This window comes from Hemiscyllium ocellatum, chromosome 18, assembly GCF_020745735.1.
Source record: "Hemiscyllium ocellatum isolate sHemOce1 chromosome 18, sHemOce1.pat.X.cur, whole genome shotgun sequence".
Taxonomy (NCBI): Eukaryota; Metazoa; Chordata; class Chondrichthyes; order Orectolobiformes; family Hemiscylliidae; genus Hemiscyllium; species Hemiscyllium ocellatum.
In genome coordinates this window covers 43,563,533-43,588,155 of record NC_083418.1, presented here as the reverse complement: position 1 = coordinate 43,588,155, position 24,623 = coordinate 43,563,533, and the positions used below count along the sequence as shown (strand labels likewise).

Below are 24,623 nucleotides of genomic sequence, written 5' to 3'. Positions count from 1 at the left end.
TTTAAAATGGAGACTATCATTTGGAAACATCTAGTAACTGCCAGAGCAAATCCTATAGAACTACTCCTGACTGTTGATGTCTCCATCTTATCTTTAAAGGCAGATCTTCTCTGTAAAATTGAATTTCTGTGGAACTGGATTGACAGACTTTTTGCCACTTTAGTCTCTGGAGCAACAGTGAGACCGTTTTTGAGCTGCAAATCTGAACTCTCAAAAAGCAGCCTTCCAGTTGTACTTTACTAGAGCAAACCAAATCAGAGCTCTCATGTCATTAAAATCAATCAAGTAACCACAGATACTCTGTTTCCAGTTACAAAGCATTTCTAATTTGAATACATTTGCAAAGAACTAAAACACTTTTGACTTAGAGACTGAACTGTTACAATCATTTTTGACATGTTAGTGAAAAACTTTTAGAGAGAATTTGTAATCAATCAGAAACCACATTAATTAACCTTCGTAACCCCATTAGTTAATTATAGTAAGGTGCAGGTTGGGAAAGAGACTGGAGTAGTCAATCATTGTTAAACAAACTGTTACATTTCAGTTCTAACGTGAAATATTTCTGAGGAGTTCCAGATGTTGCTATTAATATAAAAACTTATGGATAAATTAACAATAAGGACATATTCTAAATGTTTGACAGAACAAACGAGGCCTCTACAAAAATGGGGAGCAAAGAAAATTTTAAGGGGAAGTTCATTCCTTCCAAATGTCGTCATTGGCTGTCAAAAGGACCTTGTGCCCGTGTTTGTTTAGTCTGTGTTCCAAACAGTATAGAGATGATATCTACTTTAAAAAAAATTTTCCACCAACCAATCCAAATCTCAGTTTTAGCCCAGCAATACCACCGAGAGAACATCTGTGAGGTTTCTAATGGCTGAGGACAACTTTTACTGTTGCACTATTTCCACTTTTCCTGTTCAATTTACATGTTTTAAAAATGTTTTAAGTTACATGTATACATGAGTGGGGAATACTGTAAAGCAGTGGTTATATCAGTGAACTAATAATCCAGACATCTGGACTAATAATCCAGGGAATTTGAATTCAAATCATACCATGATAATTTGAAAATTTGAATTCAGTTTTTGATTAGATCTAGAATAAAAATGACCAAGAAGCTTTCAGATTGTTGCAAAATCCCAAATGGTGGACTACTGTCCTTTCAAGAAAGGAAGTCTGCTATCCTTACTCAGTCTGGCCTAAATGTGACCCCAAAGCAACAACAATATGGACAGATTTCCTTGGGAATGTACAGAGGAGTTGAGTTATTAGAGGGATCAAGCAATGTCCAAACAGCACATCTACATAATTCCTTGAGCACAACATGCCCCCATGAGGCAGAGTCCATAGATTGTGCACTTTACCCATTTAAGACTCATCAAATCAGAGGGCAAGCAGGTCATCTTTCAAGCATTCACAATTCCTCAGATGCTGTCGCAGTCCATGTTCAAGCGTATAAGTTCTGGACAATATCCAGGCTTGGGTTGACAAGTGTCAAAACGTTTGTCACTGGAAAAGCACAGCAGGTCAGGCAGCATCTGAGGAGGAGAATCAACATTTCGAGCATAAGCCCTTCAAAAAAAGGTGGCACTGGAAAAGCACAGCAGGTCAGCCAGCATCTGAGCAGCAGGAGGTCTGGCACATCTGCTGAGACAGATCATCTCCAGAAAGAGAAACAGTTATGTTTATAGACCTGTATAAACTTTTTTTCAGAACTGTTTCTCTAGCATCCTGTTTGTTTCAGCCTAATTTTAGTTGTGTATTTCAGTGTAAAACTGGCACAGGTTCGACTATAGACAATCACTATTCAACTAACTTTACATACGTCTCCCAACAGAGCCAGCATAGCAAACTTACAGTAGCTTTTACATTCTGTTTTTATATACCTTGCTAGTTTACACTCATATGCTATTTGTTTTTTTTAAAAAAAGTTTCCTGGTACCATTTTACTGAAATGTAAAATGCTCCAAATCCTGAGGTACATTACCTTATTGGCAAACTTATAAGCTTCCCCTTTAATTTAGTACAATCTTTAACTTCCTTTGTTAGCCAGGGTTGACTCAGTTATCCTGTCAGGTCTTCTTTGAACCTTAAAAGGAATGTATGTTTATGGCAAATCATGTAACAATTTGTAAAATACCAGCCATTGCTTGTCTACCATACCACCTTTTAAAGTATTTTTCCAAACACAGTGGGACAGCGTGGTGGCACATTGGGCACTGTTTCCTCACAGTGCCAGGGACCCAGGTTCGATTCCAGCCTCAGGTGACTGTCTATGTGGAATTTTCACATTTTCCCCATGTCTGCATGGATTTCCTCCAGGTGTTCTGGTTTCCTCCCACAGGATGAATGGTGTGGAGGTTAGGTGGATTAGCCATAGGAAATGTAGGGTAACAGGGTTGGGGTGGGTCTCACTGGGAAGCTCTTTGGCGTGGACTCATGGCAAATGGCTGTACGGATTTGATGACTCAAACCCATCAAAGCAACTTGCCCTTCACACTTGCAGGAAAACGGATGTATACCTAACTTCAATACATCTTGATCTTTTGTAAATCTCTGGCAGCGTTAGGGAGAAGGAAAGTTTTTCTTCAGTTTTGGAATTAAAGACTGTTAGTACTTCTGGAAATATTTTCAGAATTAACCCTTTGCACTGCTGATTAGTGTCCATGTCTGAGTAATTTTCATTTCACAAACCAAATCATTAAATATTATGGCAAGGAAACAAGTAGTAATTTCTGCCTGTCTCTAGGATGTAACCAAATCTCAGGTGTCATCAGCAGATTCCAGTGAAACACACATAATTCAATGTTGCCAGGAGACTTCAGTAAGGTCAGGAATACATATGTTGACAATCTCTCATTATCTCTGTGCATTACCGCCACCCTCAAAAGAATTTTAATTTCCTGTTTGGGACATTAACAGTATTTGTAGTGTCTTGCAAAATGACTCACATTTCTTTCCTACCACTTTTAAACTGCCTTTCTCTTTCTATGTGGAATAAGTAAAAGTACAAAACACAATGCTGGGTTTGCCAACATAGAAAATGTGAACAGGAGTGGCCTTCAGCTCTTCAAGTCTGCTGTGCAATTCAATATAATCACAGTTACCCATTCAACTCAGTACCCTGTTCCGGCTTTCACCACATACCCTTTGATCCCTTTGCCCCTAAGAACAATATTTAACTCATTCTTGGAAACATTCAATGTTTTGCCTTCAACCACTTTCTGTGTCAAAGAATTCTACAGGCTCACCATACTCTGGGAGAAGAAATTTCTCCTCATCTCAGTCCTAAATGGCCTATTGAGTATACTTAAGCTATTGTCCCCTGATTCAGGACTACCCAATCAATAGGAAAAGCCTTCCTACGTTTACTTTGTGTAGTCCTGTTAGAATTTTACAGGCTCCCAAGAGATCACTCCTCATTCTTTGCAACTCCTGTGAACATAGTCCCAACATTCCACAGGCATAAAAACCTGCCAATCACAAGGCTTCAAGTTCATAACACGTACTTTCAGTTGTTAAAACTTTACAGTCTTTTGAAAAATAATTTGATGATGAACAGACTTTGATTAGATGAAGGTATTGCAGAGAAAACATTGCTGGACAAATCATTTTATTTTTATGTATGTCAAAAACAAGGAAGGAAGTTAGTTCTAAATACAGGGTGCATAGCTTGTACAGTAAGGCCATGAGCCACTGAAGCAATTTTGTAACTGCAGTGATAAGAGAGCCCCTCAGTAAATTGCAATAGGCTCTACCACAACAGAGATACAAAACTTGACAGCTAGTTCAGGTGGTGTTGCTCTTGGCCCTTTGCCTATGAATTAGCATTGATTGGCTTTGGTAAATGAGAGCAGATTCTTTGCTCAATCTACCAATGAATACTTTATCACTGAAAGAGGAATGGAGTATCTTAGTCTAAGACACATGGATGAGAAAAAGAGGAATGGGAAGAGAGCCCTCAAGAGGAACTCATACAAGATGCAATTCTCCTACAGGTCATTCTGCTATAACACATGTTTCGCCAGCGTGAATTGATGATAATGCGATTGACAAATTGTGGGTGCTGTATGGATAATATCAACTTGCTATTGAACAGGTATTGCAATTTTCAATTGGCGATCTTCTGCAGCGTGACTTTCTATCATGATTTTCTATAGCACTATTTTCTAAAGCATGAGGTTGCTGATGGACACAACTGTCGCATTATAGCAGAACGACCAGTACTTAAACATCAATGAACAATAATGTTATCTCGGTCCCTCAGTAAGAATGTCCTCAGTGGTGTCAGTCATTAGCTGCAACTTCAAAGCAGGACAATTACAACTTTACCAATGGTTGACATAGGGACTACAGGACCTTTACGTCTCTGGCTCCTTCCAGACTAAAATGGAGATATCTGCAACATCTTGCAAGTTGTCATGAATTGTTATGTACAGAAGAATACTGAACCTTTCTGTCCATTAGAGGAAAATACATTTCATTCATTCTTATTAGGGAGAAACATGTAGGAGAACAACTTCCTACAGGACCTCCTAGTTAAAAACCTTTACCATCTCATCCAACTTTTTTCCAGTAGCCTTTAATCCTTCTCCAACGATAACCCCAGCACACATGTAACAGCCGGTTTGTGAAGTAGCCTTGAGGACAGCAAAAGCTCTGTCACTACCTGCCAAATCCCACTGAGTAGCTTTTCACAACACGAAACAATGACACTGAGCACATGACACGGGTAGAATCACAGCAACAGTAAAAGAAGCAATTCACCACTAGAATGATCCTTTTAAGTAGTGACGGTAGGATCCTTCCAGCTGCTGTATGTATGCATGTCCAACTCTGTGAGCTTAACAACAGTCATTAGCTGCTGCTGAAATCAAATCAGTGTCACATGCAGATTGAAGCCAAGACTGGTCTGTTTTACATACTTTCAAGTATTCAAGGAAGGATTCTGAAAACATTTACAAGGATGTTGCCAGGATTGGAGGATTTGAGCTATGGGGAGAGGCTGAACAGTCTGGGCTGTTTTCCCTGGAGCGTCGGAGGCTGAGGGGTGACCTTATGGAGGTTTACAAAATTATGAAGGGCATGGATAGAGTATACAGACCAAGACTTTTCCCTGGGGTCGGGGAGTCCAGAACTAGAGGCCATAGGTTTAGGGTGAGAGGGGAAAGATATAAAAGACACCTAAGGGGCAAGGTTTTCACACAGAGGGTAGTACGTGTATAGAATGAGCTACCAGAGGAAGTGGTGGAGGCTGGTACAATTACAACATTTGAAAGGCATTTGGATGGGTATATGAATAAGAAGGGTATATGAATAGGAGGGATTTAGGCCGGGTGCTGGCAGGTGGGACTAGACTGGGTTGGGATATCTAGTCGGCACAGACCAAAGGGTCTGCTTCTGTTCTGAATATCTATGACTCTAAAACTACTACTTCAATATGGTGTTTAGCACAACTCAAGTGTGTGCAGCGGACAACATCATAAAAATGTAAGAGCTCACTAAATACACATTAAAACTCCTATCCATGCATCTTAAACCTGAGATAATCTGTTCCCGTTTCATTGGTTAGCAGCCGCATCTCCCCCATGATGCACAATGTCATTCAATGTTTGTAAATTGCATTTTGTGTGTGTGTGTGGGGGGGGGGGGGGGGGGGGGGGGGCGGGAAGAGTAGATACCAACCAACTCTGTCCTATACCAGAAGTAAAATAAAATTCATGCACTCAACATCCAATGGAGTGTGATCACAGACAGTAAATCACATACGTCAATGTTCAACATACTACAGCAATCACAATGCCTTCAGTCTGAAGCTGGCCATTAGCCAGCTGCATTTCAGCAACCACAGCAAACCAAAGGGCAACTGGTGAAAAAAATGGACTGACAACATGGCACATAACTGCAATATGCCAGTGATATGCACATGTACCCAATCCTGCATATGATGTAAATTATGGTACTATACGCAACGTGACAGAGCAGGCCATCAGTGTACTGAAACAATGGTTGCAACGCTTGCACAGCTCCAGAGGAGCATTGTGGTACTTATCAAAATATGCGTCAAGGTTTGTAGTGATCTGCTGCTCAGAGCGCAACTTTGCCATCATAAAGATACAGCTTTACCACTAACTGTACAGTAAGCAACTGAGGAGCATAAGTTGGAAGAGTAAGAGAAGATGAAGAGGTGAAAGGAAAGAGGTGGTAGCAAGAAAGCCTCTTTCTGTGGGACTGTCTGTAAAGGACCCATTTGAATGCAATCTTTATAACATAACCCCAAAACCTCATTCACTAATAGTTTTGTATGCTTTATCTTTTCTCTGGCATGACCAGCTGTAAGTTTGGCCAGAGTGCAGGAAAATACATCACCACAAACTAAACATTCAAAACCAAATTTATCAACTAAATCTTACCATAATGCATACAAACTATTCACTCTAGTGCATCCTTTCTTAGTGCATCCATTAAAATAAGATACGAACAATCTCAATTTTTTCTGACCACTAATATCCCAAAAATAACTGGCAGCTTGTATGATTTTAAGAAAAAATTTTTAGAACACATTTCTGTGATGACTCCTAGTAACCCATTGTCATGTATTTGATGAAATTAAAAGATCATTCCAAACCTGTAGGATACGCCCATTACCTCAGCTTATCTGCAATAAATATCACCCTCCGCTCAAGCAGGAGAGATGCAAAGATCCTGATAATTTGCCGTATGCTGAGACAACGAAAGAGACAGTCAAAATCTACGTGCTCCAATCGTGAGTCCATGGGTCGTCGAAGTTCAATAACCTGAAATAACAAGTTCAGTGTCAGACTGCTCATTCAGCCACTGAAGATGCAGGAGAGGTACAAAGGTAAGACTATTTGTCATGCCTTTGAGGTGGGAAAACATTAAGAGTCAACAAATCGGTTTTCTGGAATATTTTCTAAGAAACAACTGGTGTTAATATTAGTGGATATACGCCTAATAAGATTGTGTAACATTTCTCCATTCACCAGATGTTGAGAAACTTGAAAGGGTTCAGAAAACATTTGCCAGGGTTGGAGGATTTGAGCTATAAGGAGAGATTGAGTAGGCTAGGGCCATTTTCCCTGGAGCATCAGAAGCTGAGGGGTGACCTTATAGAGGTTTATAAAATCATGAGGGGCATGGATAGGATAAATAGTCAAAGTCTTTTTCCTGGGGTGGAAGAGTCCAGAGCTAGAGGGCATAGGTTTAGGGTGAGAGGGGAAAGATATAAAAGATACCTAAGAGGCAACCTTTTCACTCAGAGGGTGGTACATGTATGGAATGAACCACCAGAGGAAGTGGTGGAGGCTGGTACAATTGCAGCATTGAAAAGGCATCTGGATGGGTATATGAATAAGAAGGGTTTGGAGGGATGTGGGCCGGGGTGCTGGCAGCTGGGACTAGATTGGGTTGGGATATCTGGTCGGCATGGATGAGTTGGACCGAAGGGTCTGTTTCCGTGCTGTACATCCCTATGACTCAATGACTTTAACACAGGCATTAATATCATAAAGAAAGAATATTCAAATATTTGCACACTAATTTTGCTGATCATAATCTCCTGAATGTTTAAGATTAGCTTGATTATATTTAGAGACCAAAAGGAAATTTCCAAGACTTTAGCACTATGCTCTAACAGTAGCAACTGTACAATGATATTCTAACATTTTGTTTCTTTAGAACATACTGCTTCATGTCAAAATTACAAAAGTACCATCAAAACTGGTAGCTGAACCCAAATCCAGTACAATTATAAATACATTTATGTTGGCTGCCCAACATGAATAATTTTGATTTTTGCTTGTCATCTTATTTGAAATTCAACTACTAGAATTGTATTGTATGTTTGCTGGTAACCCACAGCAGAAACATTTACTAATACTGTGTTGTCATGGTAGAACTGAAGGTATACAATGTGACACTGTATATTTTCAGCTTCTAAATTCACATCAACACAGCATACATAATGCATTATTTATTTCGTACATTAAACACAATGACTAAAAGATCAAGAATTGTAATGGGTTTAAGGCAGATGGACAGACTTATTGCCATTAAACTGTTTCAGCTTTGCTTAAATAATTTATGACTAGTACACAACTTGAATGAATTACTATCCTCTGAACCACTTCCTGGGCAATATTTTCCTACTTAACTTCAATATGATATCCATTACTTGTAAGCCCTTTAGTCAACACAGGAATTAGGGGTCTTCTTTTTCTTCACTGAACACCTTGCATTTAAAGTAGTAATTTAATTTTTTATATAGCTCTGAAAGGATCTTATGGTTACAGCTCAATACATACTTTCAATAAACTTGCTCTCACATACAGGTTCTTGCTCAAATTTTAAAGTTAATTCCTAATCATTTTTATTACATTATTTATCAATGGCCTTTTTAACAAGAGAGTCATGCACCTCATTTCCAGCCCCTGGTAGAAAGGTCTTGACTCGTATGGTCCTTCCTGGTGCAGGGAAGGGTGACTCCATCAGACTTCTCATGAATGGATAGACCAGGGCAGCCGAAATTCCGCGTCTTCTCTCCACTTCATCCAGAATCTGCTCAAGTACAATATCAAACGTAAATAAAACAACTGTTTTCAAAATCTTGCTTTAGGAATTACCAAACAGACTGAATTAAAGTAGCAAGCGTTCAAGAAATATTTTGAGAAAGTATACTGTGCTGTTGAATTGCTGAAGCCACCAATTGTTAGCATTCTAAATGCAAACACTATGGGAAGGGTAAGTGTACAGTGCATATATTAGAAAACATAAATGTGAACTTTACTGGTATATGCACCCAGATGTATTTGTAGGAATTAATTAAATGACAGATGAAAAGAATATGGCATATAATTTTGATCATGGCTGGGAAGTGTGAGGCCTTCAAAGATGAGGTAACGAGAGTTCAGAAACAATATGGTCCTGTTAGTGTTAAGGGAAAGGCTGGAAGGTGCAGCGAATGCTGGATGATCAAAGAATTTGAGGCTCTGATCAAGAAAGAGGAGGCGGCATATGTCAGGACTAGACAGCTAGAATTGAGTGAATCCCTGGGGACTACAAGGACAGTAGGATTACAGTCAAAAGGGAAATCAGAAGGGCAAAAAGGGGACAGGAGATATCTTTGGCAAATAAGGTTAAGGAGAATCCAGAGATATCAAGGGCAAAAAAAGTAACTAGAGAGAACAGAGCCCCTTAAAGATCAAGGCCATTTATGTGTTGAATCAAGGAGATAGAGGTGATATTAAAAGAGTACTTTGTGTCAGTATTTACTATAGAGAAGGATATGGAAGCGAGAACGTGGGGAAATAAATAATGATATCTAGAAAAGTGTCCATAATGCAGAAGAGGAGGTGCTAGACATCCTAAAATGCATAAAGGTAGTTAAATCCCCGGGACCTTATCAGGTGTATCCCAGAACTTATAGGAAAGCTAGGGAAGTGATTACTTTATCCCTTACTGAGGGATCCGTATTATCGATAGCCAAGGATGAGGTGCCGGAAGACTAAAGGTTGGCTAATGTGGTGTCATTATTTAAGAAAGGTGTTCAGGAAAAGCCAAGGAACTATAGACCAGTGAGCCTGACATCAGTGGTAGGTAAGTTGTTGGAGGGGATTCTGAGGGACAGGATTTACATACATTTGGAAAGGCAAGGACTAATTGAATATAGTCAACATGACTTTGTGCATGATAAATTGTGTCCCACTAACTTGAGTTCTTTTGAAGAAATGACAAAGAAGATTAATGATGGCAAAGCAGTAGACATTGTCTATATGGACTTCAGCAAGCATCCAACAAGGTTCCGTATGGTAGACTGTTTAGTAAGGTTAGACCACATGGAATTGAGGGGAGCTAGCTAAATGGATATAAAATTGGCTTGAAGGGAGGAGGAGACAGAGGGTAGTTAAGCAGGGTTGTTTTTCAGATTGGTTGCCTGTGACCTTGGTATGCCACAAGGATCAGTGCTAGTCCACTGCTTTTGACATTTTTAATAAATGATTTGGATGTGAATATAGAGTTATGGTAAGTAAATTTGCAGATGCAAAATTGATGGTGTAGTGAACAGTGAAAAAGCTTATCTCAGAGTACGAGATCTTGGTCAGATGGGTCAATGGGCAGAGAAGTAGCAGATGGAGTTTAATTTAGATAAGTGTGAGGTGCTGCATTTTGGAAAGGTGAATCAGGGGCAGGATTTATGCAATTAATGGTAGGGCTCTGGGGAGTGTTGTCAAACCAAGAGACTTAGGGGTATAGGTGCGTAGCTCTTTGAAAGTGAAGGTGCACGTAGACAGGGTGTTTAAGAAAGCAATTGTCATGCTTGCCTTCATTGGTCAGTGCATTTAGTATAAAAGTTGGTACGCATGTTGTGGTTATACAGGACATTAGTGAGGCCACTTTTAGAATATTGAATGCAATTGTACTCTCCCTGCTATCGTAAAGATGTTGTGAAACTTGAAAGGATTCAGAAAAGATTAACAAGAATGTTGCCAGGGTCGGAGGGTTTGAGCTGTAGGGAGAGGTTGATTAAGCTGGGGCTGTTTTCCCTGGAGTCTGAGGAGTGACGTTATAGTGGTTTATAAAATCATGAGAGGCATGGATAAGGTAAATAGACAAGTCTTTTTCTCAGGGTAGTGAAGTCCAAAACTTGAAGGCATAGGTTCAAGGTGAGGGAGGAAAAGATTTAAATTGGACCTGAGAGGCAACTTTTTCATGGTGCATGTGTGGAATGAGCTGCCAAAAGGAGGTGATGGAGGCTGGTACAATTATGACATTTAAAAGGCTTCTGGATGGGTGCATGAATATGAAGTGTTTAGAAGGGCATGGGCTAAACGCTGGCAAATGGACCTAGATCAGTTTCAGATATCTAGTCGGTAAGGACCAGTCATACCAAAGGGTCTGCTTCCATGCTTGATAACTCTATGACCCTGAGGAACTGGCTGACTACAGGCTTTAATACAAGGCAGGCCACAGTTACTGATTTATATTTTCCCAGCGCAGCATGGAGGGCAAATAAAACCTAGAAACTGTTCAAAGTAAAGTAATTCAATAGTGTCCCACTTACAAAATGGAAATATTTTACTCAATTGACTATATGAAGCAAGTCATCAGGAATCAAAATCATTTTGCATATTAAATAATGCAAGTATAAATGTTAGTAAAATGAGAAAGTATTCTCTGTGGATTGCTTTCTTCTCTGTACAATTGCCCGAAATAACAAGGTATTTCACTTGTACACATTCCACCTGCAATTCTTTTTGGTGTCATTAGGGGTACACCTGCTCCTGAAAAAGGGATGGATTATTCGACATTCCCTCTCATGAAACCTTCACCAGGTTACACAAGGGATCTTTAGATTTTTTCCATATTCAGTTCATCCCATGAATCAGTAAAGAGAAACTTTAGTGATTTTAATGACTTTAGTCCAGACTTACGCAAAACAAAAGTCCTTCGTACCAAAATGGAACAAGTGCCCCGAATTCAGAGGTTCCCAAATTCCATAATTTTCATCACAGGGATTGGGGGAAAGAGATATATATTTCACACATCCATGGTTCACGGAAGGAGCAGCATATTTAATAGCCAAGCTACTTTCACCTTTAAGGCTACTGAAACATGACTCACGGGGTTTATAAATGAAGAAAAGGTCTTTGACAAAGTCATGTTTCATTTTGGAAACCTATTTCATCCACCTTTAGAATTGTTGTAGTAGTATATGGATAAGTGGACATCGATGGAACTGTCAGGCTATTTGAATTCCCTGTTCTTTAAATTTCAAAAAGAAAAACACACACTGCAATTGAAAAATAAAACAGCACTTGCATTTGCAACAGATGTTTGTTGATATAAGCCTAAGGTCAATCATTATACAATTAATGTTGCTTGGTTGCTTCCCAAGAGTATCATTATCGGAGTCAGGAGCTGGCAAGTTGATAGTTTCATTAACAACTCCAAATGATTATACTGCAATTAACTGTTTTTGACATGGGCAATGGCTACAAATATTTATTAATAAGGAATTAACTACTTTAAGGAATTTAAATATGTTGAATGGGATTTTATCATTTTTTTAAAAACATAGTCAAGTCTGCAATACAGACTGAGAATCTTATTTTGTTTCATGACTTCCGAGATTGGCATGGACAGTGTAAGGGTGGGGAGATCATGAGTTGGCATGAGGAAAAAGGGCCAAAGGATTGGGTAGAAGGGTGTAGGTTGGCAAGAAGGGGTTGGGAACACATGGCAGTGAATCAGGGAATGAGTTGGCATGGAGGTGCATAGGGTGGCATGGAGTGAATGAATAGCCATGGAGACTGGGAGGAGGAACATAGATTGATATAGAGAACAAAAGATAATGGAGTATGGGTAGATGGGTAAAGGTTGGCACTGAGGGGTATAAGGGGCCATGAGTGGTACGAGGTGGCATGGATAGGACCTGAAAAGTTTGTAAAGAATATGATCTGGAAAGTAATTATCGTAACTGGGATGAAATTTCACAGCATGGAGGTGTGCCTTTTAAACCGCCTACTTCCAGTGCAGGCCTGACCCACACCCTATCCCGGAATTAAAATCCGACCATTTTTCTCCTGAGTCAGGTTTGAGGAGTGGGAATTTTGCACACCCAGCCTGAAACAAAAATTCAGGTCTTAATGTCACTTGGCACACATAATGAGGAAGGTTCACTTGGTCCATCTTAGTCGAAGAAAGGACCTAAGAATTGAAATCCCGGCCCATTACACTCTCCGATCATCTTTTAAACAGTTGCAAGTTTCATCATTACTACCTGGACTGCTATCAAGAATTCCTTTCCACTTTTCACTCTTTATTTGAAGAACTTTAGTGATATCAGTTCAAATTTGCATTTTACTAGTTTGAACTTGTATTGCCATGTGCTATTCTTAAAGCTTAGTTTCAAGTAATTATCTGGATGTAAGATTTTTAAAAAATAAAAGATTTATTACCATAATAGTACTGCCAGGCCTCTCCTTACCATCCAAAACAAACCTTCCATTTTTCCAGTTTTGGCTCTTTACTCAGACCCCTAAAACTACAGAATCCCTGTAGCTCCTCTCCCTACTGCTCCCAATTCCTGAATATTTCTCTGGTATCTAAGCCATACTTCATATCTTGGTTTCTGAATATTATTAAAACTTAGATCATATTGTGTCAAATTCTTCAAAAAAAGTTCATCAGCTTTTTAAAAATGAAGTCATTTCACATTTCTCCTTCAGAGGAGATGACACAAGCCAATTGGGAGGGAGATAGGACATTGTCTTATCATATCAAGTAATGCATAAAACTGGGGCAAATGAAGTTCAACATGAAGAAATTTGAGATCAAGATCTTGGATCTAAGAGATAAATCAGAATATTTTCTTAATGGTGACAGATTAAGAATTACCAACAGCAATGGGATTTGGATATCCAGGTACACACATGATAAGAAGCTACTGCAAAGATACAAAACCAAAATTAGACTAACACTCTACACCAGCATAACGGTAAGGAAACAGGAGTAGATTTGCTGGCTAACTGCAGGAAGAAAAAGATAAGAATGTAAGAACTACACAATAGTCGTAATAAGGAACATCAATTACAATTAAATGAGCGGTTAACAGGGTACAACAGAGTGCAAAGAGAAATGAGTGAAAACTTTAAATAAAATCAAGGTACTGCAGACAGCGATCTGAAATAAAAACAAAAAGTGATGGAGAAACTCAGCAGCTCTGTGGACATAGAAACTGAGCTAATGTTAAAGTCCACATGAGATCTGAAGTAGTCACACGGAATTTGAATTAACTCCATAGAGATGCTGCCAGACCCACTGAACTTCTCCAGCACTTGTATATATTTATTTGAAGAATTCCAGAAATGTGTGAAATAAAGAACTTTCTTGATCAGTGTATTTCTTGCCCAATGAGTTAAGTTTGATTTAATTCTTGGGAAAAAATGGGGCAAGTGGAGCTTGGTTCAACAGGAGCACGTTTGAGAAAGTTCCAGAATGCTATCAAGTGTGAAATAGTTTTGGAAATAGACAAAGCACAGACAAGTGCAAAACATATCCAAGAAAACGTGGGGCTTATTAGGGACCAAACAGAGAACTTTCAGTGGAGACAGGGGACATCAGCTAAAGTTCTAAATGAGCACTTTACATCTGTCTTCACCAGAGAAGGTGATGCTGCTAATGTGGCAGTGATGTATGAAGGCAGGAACAAAATAGACAGAGGGGTGCTTCTTAAAAAGATCCCCATTCTCAAAGTAAAAACTCACCAGAGGGGGTGAATCCCACATAACCGAGGCATCAGATAAAATTCTACTTTGCATGCTTGTTAGTAAAGTTGAAACCCTTGAGTATACAGTGACAACAGGCAACATAAAAGGAAAATTAAGTTACGGATAGAAAATAGAGGTTTATAAGATTGGAGTGAAATAGAGTGGCATTCCACAGGTGTCATTGTTCAGATAAGTGCTCTTTTTGATTTAAATTATTTTGTACAGGAAAATTTCAAAGTTTGCAAATAATACAATACGTGGAACAAACTGCCTCATTATGTGGATAGTGGATAAGCATTGACAGCCTGCTCAACATTTGTAAATGAATAATACCGTCAATTAACCGGTCTCCAAGCCAACTGACCAGAATATTACTCTGCCCACATATATTAGTATAGGCAGGTGAGTGGGAGTAGTTTCTCTTTTGGATCAGTACCCCGGCAGCATGTTCTGACTATGGACATAAGCTACTTATCCCTGAAGAAGGGCTCATGCCCGAAATGTCGATTCTCCTGCTCCTTGGATGCTGCCTGACCTGTTGCGCTTTTCCAGCAACACATTTTCAGCTTCTTAGTGTTGTGTCAGCTCTTAGTCGATTTTCCTTTAGGGGGCAGTGCATGTAGTTCATTCTCTCATTAAATCCAGCCCACTGTGTTTAAGTTAACAGTTTTCAGCAAAGATGATCATATAGAAGAACTTTGTGGAATAACATCAAATATGTAAACTTATTAAATATCGATTGAATCCAGTTAACTCTTTGAATACAAGGGACTTTGTCTGAATTTCAGTGCTTTGTTCCTATGCTTTTTAAGTGACTGTACAGCAGCATGTGTGCTGTAAATAGATGAGACAAATTAACTAAGGCATGACAATGTCACTGATGCAAGCATTGGCCAGATCTCTAGATCATGTAATTTTCCTTTATTACCTCAGAATTTACTTTGCTATCAATTAATCCAATTGCACATTTCATCGTGCCTTTGCATTCGCCTAGTATTCTGAACCCTTTGCCAGATCTCACTTTGTACTCACATTAACCTTCAGAAATACACATCGACATAACTTTCTTTTCTATCATGTTACCAAAGTGTACAAGGTACTACAGACAGCTTCTCAGTTGAGTGATACAGAAAAAAATTGCCTTAATATAGAACTCACCAGCTTTCAAATCTCCCCTCTACCTCACCCATCTCATCCCAGGCCCAGCCCTCCCTCTCCACCCCACCCCCTTAACCTGACCCTACCTGTTCATCTTCCTTCCCACCTATCTGATTTACCCTTCCCACTGACTAATCACAGCCACCTCCTACTTGCATCCACATACTGCCATCCCATTAACCTTTCCCCCATCACCACCTCACCCCCAATTCATTTCACAGCCCCCTTCTCATTGCCCAGTTCTGATGAAAGGTTCCAACCTAAAACATCAATTCCCCTCTTCCTCTGATGCTGCTTGACCTGCTGTGTTTTTTCCAGCTCCACTCCTTATCCCCATGCAGAAACAATATCCATTCCTATTGAATTGAAATGAATTATGTTAACAAATCACTACCGCCTTCCTTTATTGCCAATGGTCTCTCCCTCTTTTTCTCACACTCCTCTGACATTGCTATGGCAACCTGATGCAGACCTGATGCTGCTAAGTAGTGAGAGAGAAGATTAAGTGAGAGGCGAGTATGAAAGCAGAGTGCAAAAGTGTACCATCTACAAGACACATTGCAGTAACTCACTCAGACTCCTTCAGCAGCACATTCAAAACCCACAATTTATACCAGCTAGACAGACAAGGGAACCAGATACACAGAAATCACTACCTATACTTTCACCCCCATGCAACGCACGATCCTGAGGAGCAACTATTTCATCATTCATTGTCATACTGTCAAAAATCTTGCTACTCCTTTCCAAACAGCACAAGGACTACCAAGTTTAAGAAGGTAGTTCGCCACCACTTTCTCCAGGCAATTAGGGATGGACAATAAATGCTGGTTCCTAGCCACTGATGCCCACACCCTCATGAATGATTAAAGTTCCTGTTAATGCCTACAGTGCTTCTAAAATAACAGCTGGTCATGAAATCCTAACAGTCAGCAAACCCAAGTGGGGGGTGTCAAGCAGGGCATAATCCTTTGCTATCCCTGTTCACACATGACAGAAGCTGCTAGAGCTTCCAACTAAAATATTCTATTGATAAATCACTTATCAACAATGCTACTGATTTTCTCCCTTCTCAGAAACATAGACAGAGTCATGAAACGCAACCTCAAAGCTCTGGCAAAAAGGAATCCTGTAATAAAAATGGAATTTGACTTGTTCAGGCATCATAAACCAGAAGCCCTGATTATAAACAGATGGAACTGGGGAATTTGATCTGCAAAATTCTGGTTCAAAAAAATGCCAGAATCCAATGTAACGAAAACATATTTGACTTATTCCATAAACCAATGATCCTGTTAATCAATAGTTGAGTGGAATCATAGGTACGTTACAGTGAAATTAGTGGCTGAGGTTATGGCAAAAAATTGTTGTCTCTGAGGACCGATGAAATATACTGCACAGATCAATCAGACTTATGACAATCCATAAAGCACATTCCAATTCTCCCTCTATGCTAACTAGTAGACAGAAATTATAAGGTTCAGTGGCCATAATTGGAACCTTGCTAGGCACAACATAATCAAACCTGAATTCATATCTTTGATTGTTGTGAAGATTTGAATTTCTGTCCTTATAAATTAGGATTCCAGTCGTAACCACTCAATTCTCATCACAATAACTATGGCAACTGAATAATTCAAATCAGGTCACCAGAAGCTGTAGCATGAGGGTTGGAATATAAAAGCACCGTTGTGCTATTGAGACTTTATAAAGCTCTGGTTAGGCCCCATTTGGAGTACTGAGTCCAGTTTCAGTTCCCACACCTCAGGAAGGACATACTGGCACTGGAACGTGTCCAGCGGAGATTCACACAGATGATCCAGAATGATTGGTCTAACATACGAGGAACAGCTGAGGATCCTGGGATTGTATTCATTGGCGTTTAGAAGATTAAGGGGAGACTTAATAAAACTTACAAGATAATACATGGCTTGGAAAGGGTGGACGCTAGGAAATTGTTTCCATTAGGCGAGGAGACTAGGACCCGTGAACACAGCTTTAGAATTAGAGGGGGTCAATTCAGAACAGAAATGCAGAGACATTTCTTCAGCCAGAGAGTGGTGGGCCTGTGGAATTCATTGCCGCAGAGTACAGTGGAGGCCGGGACGCTAAATGTTTTCAAGGCAGAGATTGATAAATTCTTGATGTCACAAGGAATTAAGGGCTACGGGGAGAATACTGGTAAATAGAGTTGAAATGCCCAGCCATGATTGAATGGTGGAGTGGACTCAATGGGCCAAATGGCCTAACTTCCACTCCTATGTCTTATGGTCTTATGAGGGGTGCTGCTCCACCTCTAGTCCAGCTGACCAGACGTCTCTATTTTTACCATCTGTCATAGCCATAGCCAAAAAATTACAGGACAACAATCAACCAGTCAGGCTGTTTGGCTACATTATAAATATAACTTCCATCACCATTAGGACTTGAACCAAAGCTTCTGGCTCAAGATGCTAATCCTGAGCCACAATATGAAGACAATGACACTTCAGGATCTTCATCGTGGGGTATGAAAAGAAGGCACAAAACTGTTTATAAAATCACCAGATACAGTGGCCTTTCCAAGGTGTGCATATTAGCTTTTTCCTTTAGTTCCAGTCACAATCTTTGACTAACATTTATCAACATAGATGGGTAATGACACATAACACCACTTTTGACATTACTGACATTCAGTTATGTGTCCAACCAAAATAAAAATGTGAACCAAAGTGATTTTCAGGTGTGAACATACCAACGATTTTAAACAGACAATGGAACATAGAACATAGGAAAATATAGCGCAGTACAGGCCCTTTGGCCCTTGATGTTGTGCTGACCTTTTACCCTACTCTAAGATCAAACTAACCCACATATCTTGCATTTTACTATCATCTGTGTGCCTATCCAAGAGTTGCTTAAGCATCCCTAATATATCTGAATCTACTATCACTGTTGGCAGTGCATTACACACACCCACTACTCTCTGTGTAAAGAACCTAACTCTGGCATCTCCCCTAAACCTTCCTCTAATCACCTTAATATTATGCCTCCTTGTGATAGCCATTTCCGCTCTGGGAAAAAGTTCCTGGCTATCCACTCTATCTATGCTTCTATCAAGTCTCCTCTCATCCTTCTTTGCTCCAATGAGAAAAGCCCTAGCTCCCTCAATCTTTCTTCATAAGACATGCCAGGTAAGTCTCCTCTGCACCCTCACTAAAGCTTCCACATCCTTCTTATAATGAGGTGGCCACAACTGAACACAATGCTCCAAGTTTGGTCTAACCAGAGCTTATAGAGCTGCAGCATAACTTTGTGACTCTTAAACTCAATCTCCCAATAATGAAAGCCTTCAGACCATGTGCCTTCTTAACAACTCTATCAATTTGGGTGACAACTTCGAGGGATCTTTGGACATGGACCCCAAGATCCCTCTGTTCCTCCACACTGCCAAGAATCCTGCCTTTAATGCTGTAATCTGCATTAAAATTCAAACTTCAAAAATGAATCACTTCACACTCTTCCATGTTGAATTTCATCTGCCATTGCTCAGCCCAGGTCTGCACCATGTCAATGTCCCATTGCAACCAACACCAGTCCTCCACACTATCCACAACTCCAACATCATTTGTGTCATCAGCAAACTTACTAACTCACCCTTTCACTTCTTCATCCAAGTCACTTATAAAAATCACAAAGAGCGAAGTCCCAGAGATTCCTGTGGAACACCATTGGCCACCGAGCCCCAGGTTGAATACGTTCTATTTATGACCTCTGTCTTTTATGGTCCAGTCAATTCTGTAACCAGACAGCCAGATTTCCCTGTATCCCATGCCTCCTCACTTTCTGAATGTGATCTTTATACTGGAAAATTACACACACTGCCTTCATTACAACCAGGCTATCAAGTAATGGACTGGCTACAGGGAGACAAGTGGTCTGAGGAAGGGTCGCTAAACGCGAAACATTAACTCTGCTTTCTTTCCACAGATGTTGCCAGACTGCTGAGCTTTTCCAGCAATTTCTGGTTTGATTATGAAAAGCTATGCTATTGAACATAACAGTTCACATGCCATACTATCCACAATCTATACTTTCATCATGTGAAGAAATTTCTCAGTCTACCATTGCAAGTGTAAAATCCAGTTGCATCTGCCTAATTACAGTGCCTATTTCAAATCAAGACAAGATTTTTTAAAATCATGTTTTCAATTACTTTTCACACCTATTTCTATGAATATGATAATATTGGTGTTTAGTCTAGTATAATTAAAGCCTCTTTCCATCATCACTCACAGGGACACTGCATTGAAAGTTCTTGACCGAATGCAACATCGGATATTTTGTTGAGATAAAAGGTTCAGCCATTGCACACTTTGCATCCTTTCCAGCAAAGATGGCTTTCCCTCCTAGCTGCAACTACACTTCAAATGGAAATCTTGAAGATGTGCCAATTCTGTAAATGGAATGTTTTGTTGGCTCTGTCCTTAAAAAAAAACTTTAGCTAGAAGAATACTGACATTCTGAAATGAGGCCATTCTGTGTTTGGGAAAATTGTTCCAGCAAATCAAACTGAATGATTGCTTCAAATATTAGGGAAAAGCTTCAATGTAGAATGATTTTATAGTGGAAGGAGAGTGTTGGATAAATATCTACCTGGAATAAGTGTCAACAATTATCTGAAAGAAGCCTAATGAGAGGACGGTGGTACAGGTGGACTGGAATAAAAAAGAAATTCTCCTCCAGATCTTTTATCAATGATTTTGAACAAATGTGTTCTATTTATTGACCCACGAGTGAAAAGTTTTGCCTTAGCTACATTTACCAACATCTCTCATTATCTTGAAACTTGCTGTTGGGTCCTCTCTCAAGCTTCTCTGTTTCAAGAGGAATATTCCTAAATTTTTCAGTCTCATAACTAAAGTTCCTCATTACTTGTAATACCCTTATGGACCTTTTCTATACTATTACTAAGAGTTTGACATTTTTTCTGATGCATATCCAGAATTATTTCAGTTGAGGTCCAACTGGCAAAATTTTATAATTCACGTGATCTTTTATCTTTTTATTAAATTTAAAAGCCCAGGTAACCCATATGCTTTCTTGATTTAAAGATTTATTGGCACAATCACTACTCATCTACACTTGGTAAAAATTGTGTCATTTACAATTTGTCTTTTCATATTAGCCATCCCAAAATGCATAATTTAACATTCCTCCACATGAAACCACAATGCCATTTTTCCGTCTATTTCTTCTTCTTTAAGTCTGTAACAATTTTCATCAATATCTACTGAGTTTTGTATCATCTGCAAATTTGTTTTTTCACTATTATTCTAGACAGCCCGTACTAGATTGTTTACAAAACCAATGCTTGGGGAATAGCACTCCAAGCAAACTACCTCCAAATCTAAAACTTTGAACCACCATCATTTCCTATGAATGAACTAATTCTGCATTCATACCACCAACTATTCCCATGGCCTACCAACTCCTCTACAAGCCTCTGTTCAGCACATGTTGAATGCCATCTAAGTCTACACAACTTCTACAGCACAATGCAACCTTCTTTGCTATCATAACAAATAATTCAATTGAATTAATCAGATGTGACTTGCCTTTAACAAGTTAATGCAATCTACCCTTCATTAGCCTACACCCTTTCAAGTGAAAAGTTGATTTTGTCCTTAATAATGGTTAGTCTAAATTCCTGGTTTAACCCTCTCCCTTCCAGAATAGTGGTACAACAGTCATTTTTCTCCTGTCCACTGGCACAACTGTAGCAATGAACACTGAAGGATTGTGACCAATCTCTCTAATATTTCTACCTTTCAACAACCTAGGGTGCATTCAATCTGGACCAAGTTATTTACCGACTTCAGATAATGCTCGTCTTTCATCACTCTCCATCTATTATAATCCTGTCTGTTACTTACTTCTCTGTTCAGTGCAACTAAAGCAGTATCTGCTTTCTTTGGAAAGACAGATGCAAAGCATTTATCTAATACATTAGTCTTGTCCTCTGACTCTACATGAAGAATCAGGCAAAATTTTCCCAGCTAAATATTCACACTCTACATGGATGGAAACTATTTTCTAACTGAGCATAATGTTGCTGACAAATCTTTTCCATAAGCTTCTGCCTCTGCATTAACATTTTTAATATTGGCCAAACCAATGACACCCATATTCCATGAATGAATAACTAAGAGGTGTATGGAAAGAAGCTGTGGAATTGTACAGCTCTCATGTACTTTCCATCAGCTCAGATGAACAGATCACTGGGATCACCAAAACAAGTAGCTAATTGTCACATAATGTGCTACATATCTTAAACAGCAGGAGTAGGGTTTGGAGACAGGAACAACCTTACAGCTGCAGACAAGTAAGATCTTTTCAGGTGCAAGTAGAACCTCAGGGGCATCAATGAAGACAACTATCCTGGATCAGAATCAGAAATCATGTTAATTACCACAACTGTTGTGAAACTGGGGGAGATTGGCTCTGGTCATAGCTTTCTTACTCAGCAGTCATAAGATTTTTTACACGTCATCAACCACATCTTTAGGGAATACTCTTTGGATCCTTGGAGATATCAACTGCTTCTGTTTGGAAGAATGAAAATCTAATGGAAGGCAGAATGATGACATCACAGCAGCTTCCTGTTTATCTTGCAAACACAAATGAAAATCTTTAGGTGGTCACTTACCAGCTGAACAATGATGGAGTGAAATCACTTTTGACAAATACTGCAATGATCTGAGGTGCCTTCATTGCCACAGGCGAATCAATGCACCAGTTTGAATGCACCCATTGCAAAAGCATCCGAGGGCTCTCTCATTCTGACTGGTCTCATTAGTCACAAAGTGGACACAAGCGGTGATAGTGGCAAACATGGTGCCAGTGAACTGGGGGGCACTTCTGTGCAACAAATTAAGAAATCCTGCAGATGGCACCAGTAGTTGTCTGAAAGGAGATAAAGCTGAATAAATTCATAAGTGCAGTCATTGCCAAAGTGTGCCCTCCTAGCCCAGCTGAAACCAGATCTTGGTCCAGGAAGTTGAAAATATCAGAAATAACCTGGCCTCAAAATATGGGCCTCCTGGGCTACCATTATGCAATTATATCCACAAAGCTGATCCTCTGACTACAAAACCTGTACCAGGGTTTTCGATCTCTTGATCTTTAGGTTCATCCTGTCTGTCCAGTGGAGCAACAAGTGGATGAGAAGGCTGCTGTCCTGATGGTGTTCCCCATAATATTGCTGCCTGCTGCTCCTATTCCTCATCAGATGTACAAGATTGAGCTGGACAACCTGTTCCCATGCTGCTTTGAAAGTTGACAACTGGGAAACGCAAACCAAAGTTTGGAAAACATCCATTGTAGCAGAAATGACTTCCAAAGAGTTGGAAATCACCTCCAAAACAATGAAAGTACACGCTCAGACAGATTTAGGCACAGAAGCAGCTTTCATTGGTAACAATTAAAGCCTTGCAGACTTGCTTCTCTCCATTTTGTTCTCACCTACATGGAGAAACTTCAAACATCCCTTGAAATCTATATACCGGAGTTTAAAGCTAGTGTTCAGAATTAAACCTTCAATCAATTTTCATGTTTGTTCACAATACTCATCCACCCGCCTGTCTGAAGGAGCATTCTTATAAACCATGCAACCTGTAGCACTTAAAGAGAGGTCAGTTACATTGGGTTTCTAACTAGCTTTTGAAACCTCTGTACAGGTTAAAATTCTGCTCTGTATTTCAGAAATGCATCACTGGTCGTAAAACTCAATGGAATAGCTAGACATTATCAAAACTGAAATACAACATCAAATCATAATTTCATAATGGATTGACAAAATAAAATGTCTCAAGGGACTTCTCTACAGTGTTATAAAACATAATTTGACACCTAACCACAAAGAAATATTAGAACAGATGATACAAGAGCGCTAATGAGATAGTTTTTAAGGAATGTCTTAAAGCAGGCAAGAGATGTGGAAAAGTTTACAGAGGATATTCCAGAGCTTAGGGTCTGGGCAGCAAAAGCCAAGTCATCAATAGCAAAGTGAATAAATTTGGATCAGAGAGGATAGAATATATATCAAAGGATTGTGCAGCTGGAGGAGACTATTGTAGACAGAAGGATAGGCAACCCCATAAATAGATTTGAAGATAAGGATAAAAATTTTAAAATTAAGGTGTGGCTTGAACAGGAGCCCATGTACATCTTCTTAATGATCACAGTTAAAATGGGCTATGTATAGTCAACTTTCATCATTTGACTTGAATACATAAGACTTGGATTAATTAAAAATAGTCTGAAAAGGCACAATGATGAACTAAAATGGCTGCTGTGATCACCTGACAAGCTCAAGCAACCCACAGGAAATACACAAACCAGCTGTCTCAGAATTACGATTTCAATCAAAAACCACTGAAAGTGAATGAGGCACTGAAATTTGTATCTCTAAAGGAATGGCATTTTTAACCAAAAAGGAGAGAAAGCAACATGGACCGACAGTGGAAAAGATATTGGAAGCAACTCTCTCTCTCTCACTCAATCTGGGGTGGTGGTGGCCTAGTAATAATTGTACTGACTAGTAATCCAGACTAATGTTCTAAGGATGAGCTCAAATCCGATCACACCAGCTTGTCACAAAGGTAGTCCCTTTTTTTCTAAAAGATGTTCCTTTGCTCAAGGAGACTCTGTCCTTGATTTTTTTCAGGGGGATATTAAACCAGGCCAGACTCCGAACAGTCTGGTTTGGGACAGAGATGAAAAGGATTTTGAGAGGCATTTTGTTTATATGTGAACAGATGAGACTTCATTCCAAACTGGTCATGCTTTAGAAGTGACCTGTATAAAGAAAGGGAAGTGGTCAGCTCTTTAGCTAGCTGAGCAGTTTTAATTCAGTCTTGAACTGGGAAGCTCAACGGGGAGCTGTATGGAAATTCTCTCTCTTAATTAAGTTTAGTTGGATAGGTTGAGTTCTATAGGGGTTCTTTATTTTGTTATTTATGTTTCATTGTGTAATTTTGTGAATAATCTTTTTGTCTATTTTAAGATCTAGTAGTCAACCTAGCTATCTTACTCCGGGTAATTTTCACTGTACACTTACCAAAACAAATTGCAAAGTTATAGTTTGGAGCTGCCTGCTTAAAAACATGCTGAGTGGTTTGGCCTAGTCCA

General features: G+C 39.4%; 1 protein-coding gene across 6 annotated transcripts in view; it reads right to left on the bottom strand.

The window, feature by feature from the left end:
- dennd2b (DENN domain containing 2B) overlaps positions 1–24,623 on the bottom strand; it is a 457,469-nt gene that overhangs the window by 45,105 nt on the left and 387,741 nt on the right. For all 6 annotated transcript variants that reach the window (XM_060838921.1, XM_060838918.1, XM_060838922.1 and 3 more), the window contains 2 exons: positions 8,443–8,583; positions 6,655–6,803 (listed from right to left, as the gene is read on the bottom strand). In XM_060838921.1, the coding sequence (XP_060694904.1) occupies positions 6,655–6,803; positions 8,443–8,583 (290 nt within the window). The remainder of the gene's footprint in view (positions 1–6,654; positions 6,804–8,442; positions 8,584–24,623) is intronic.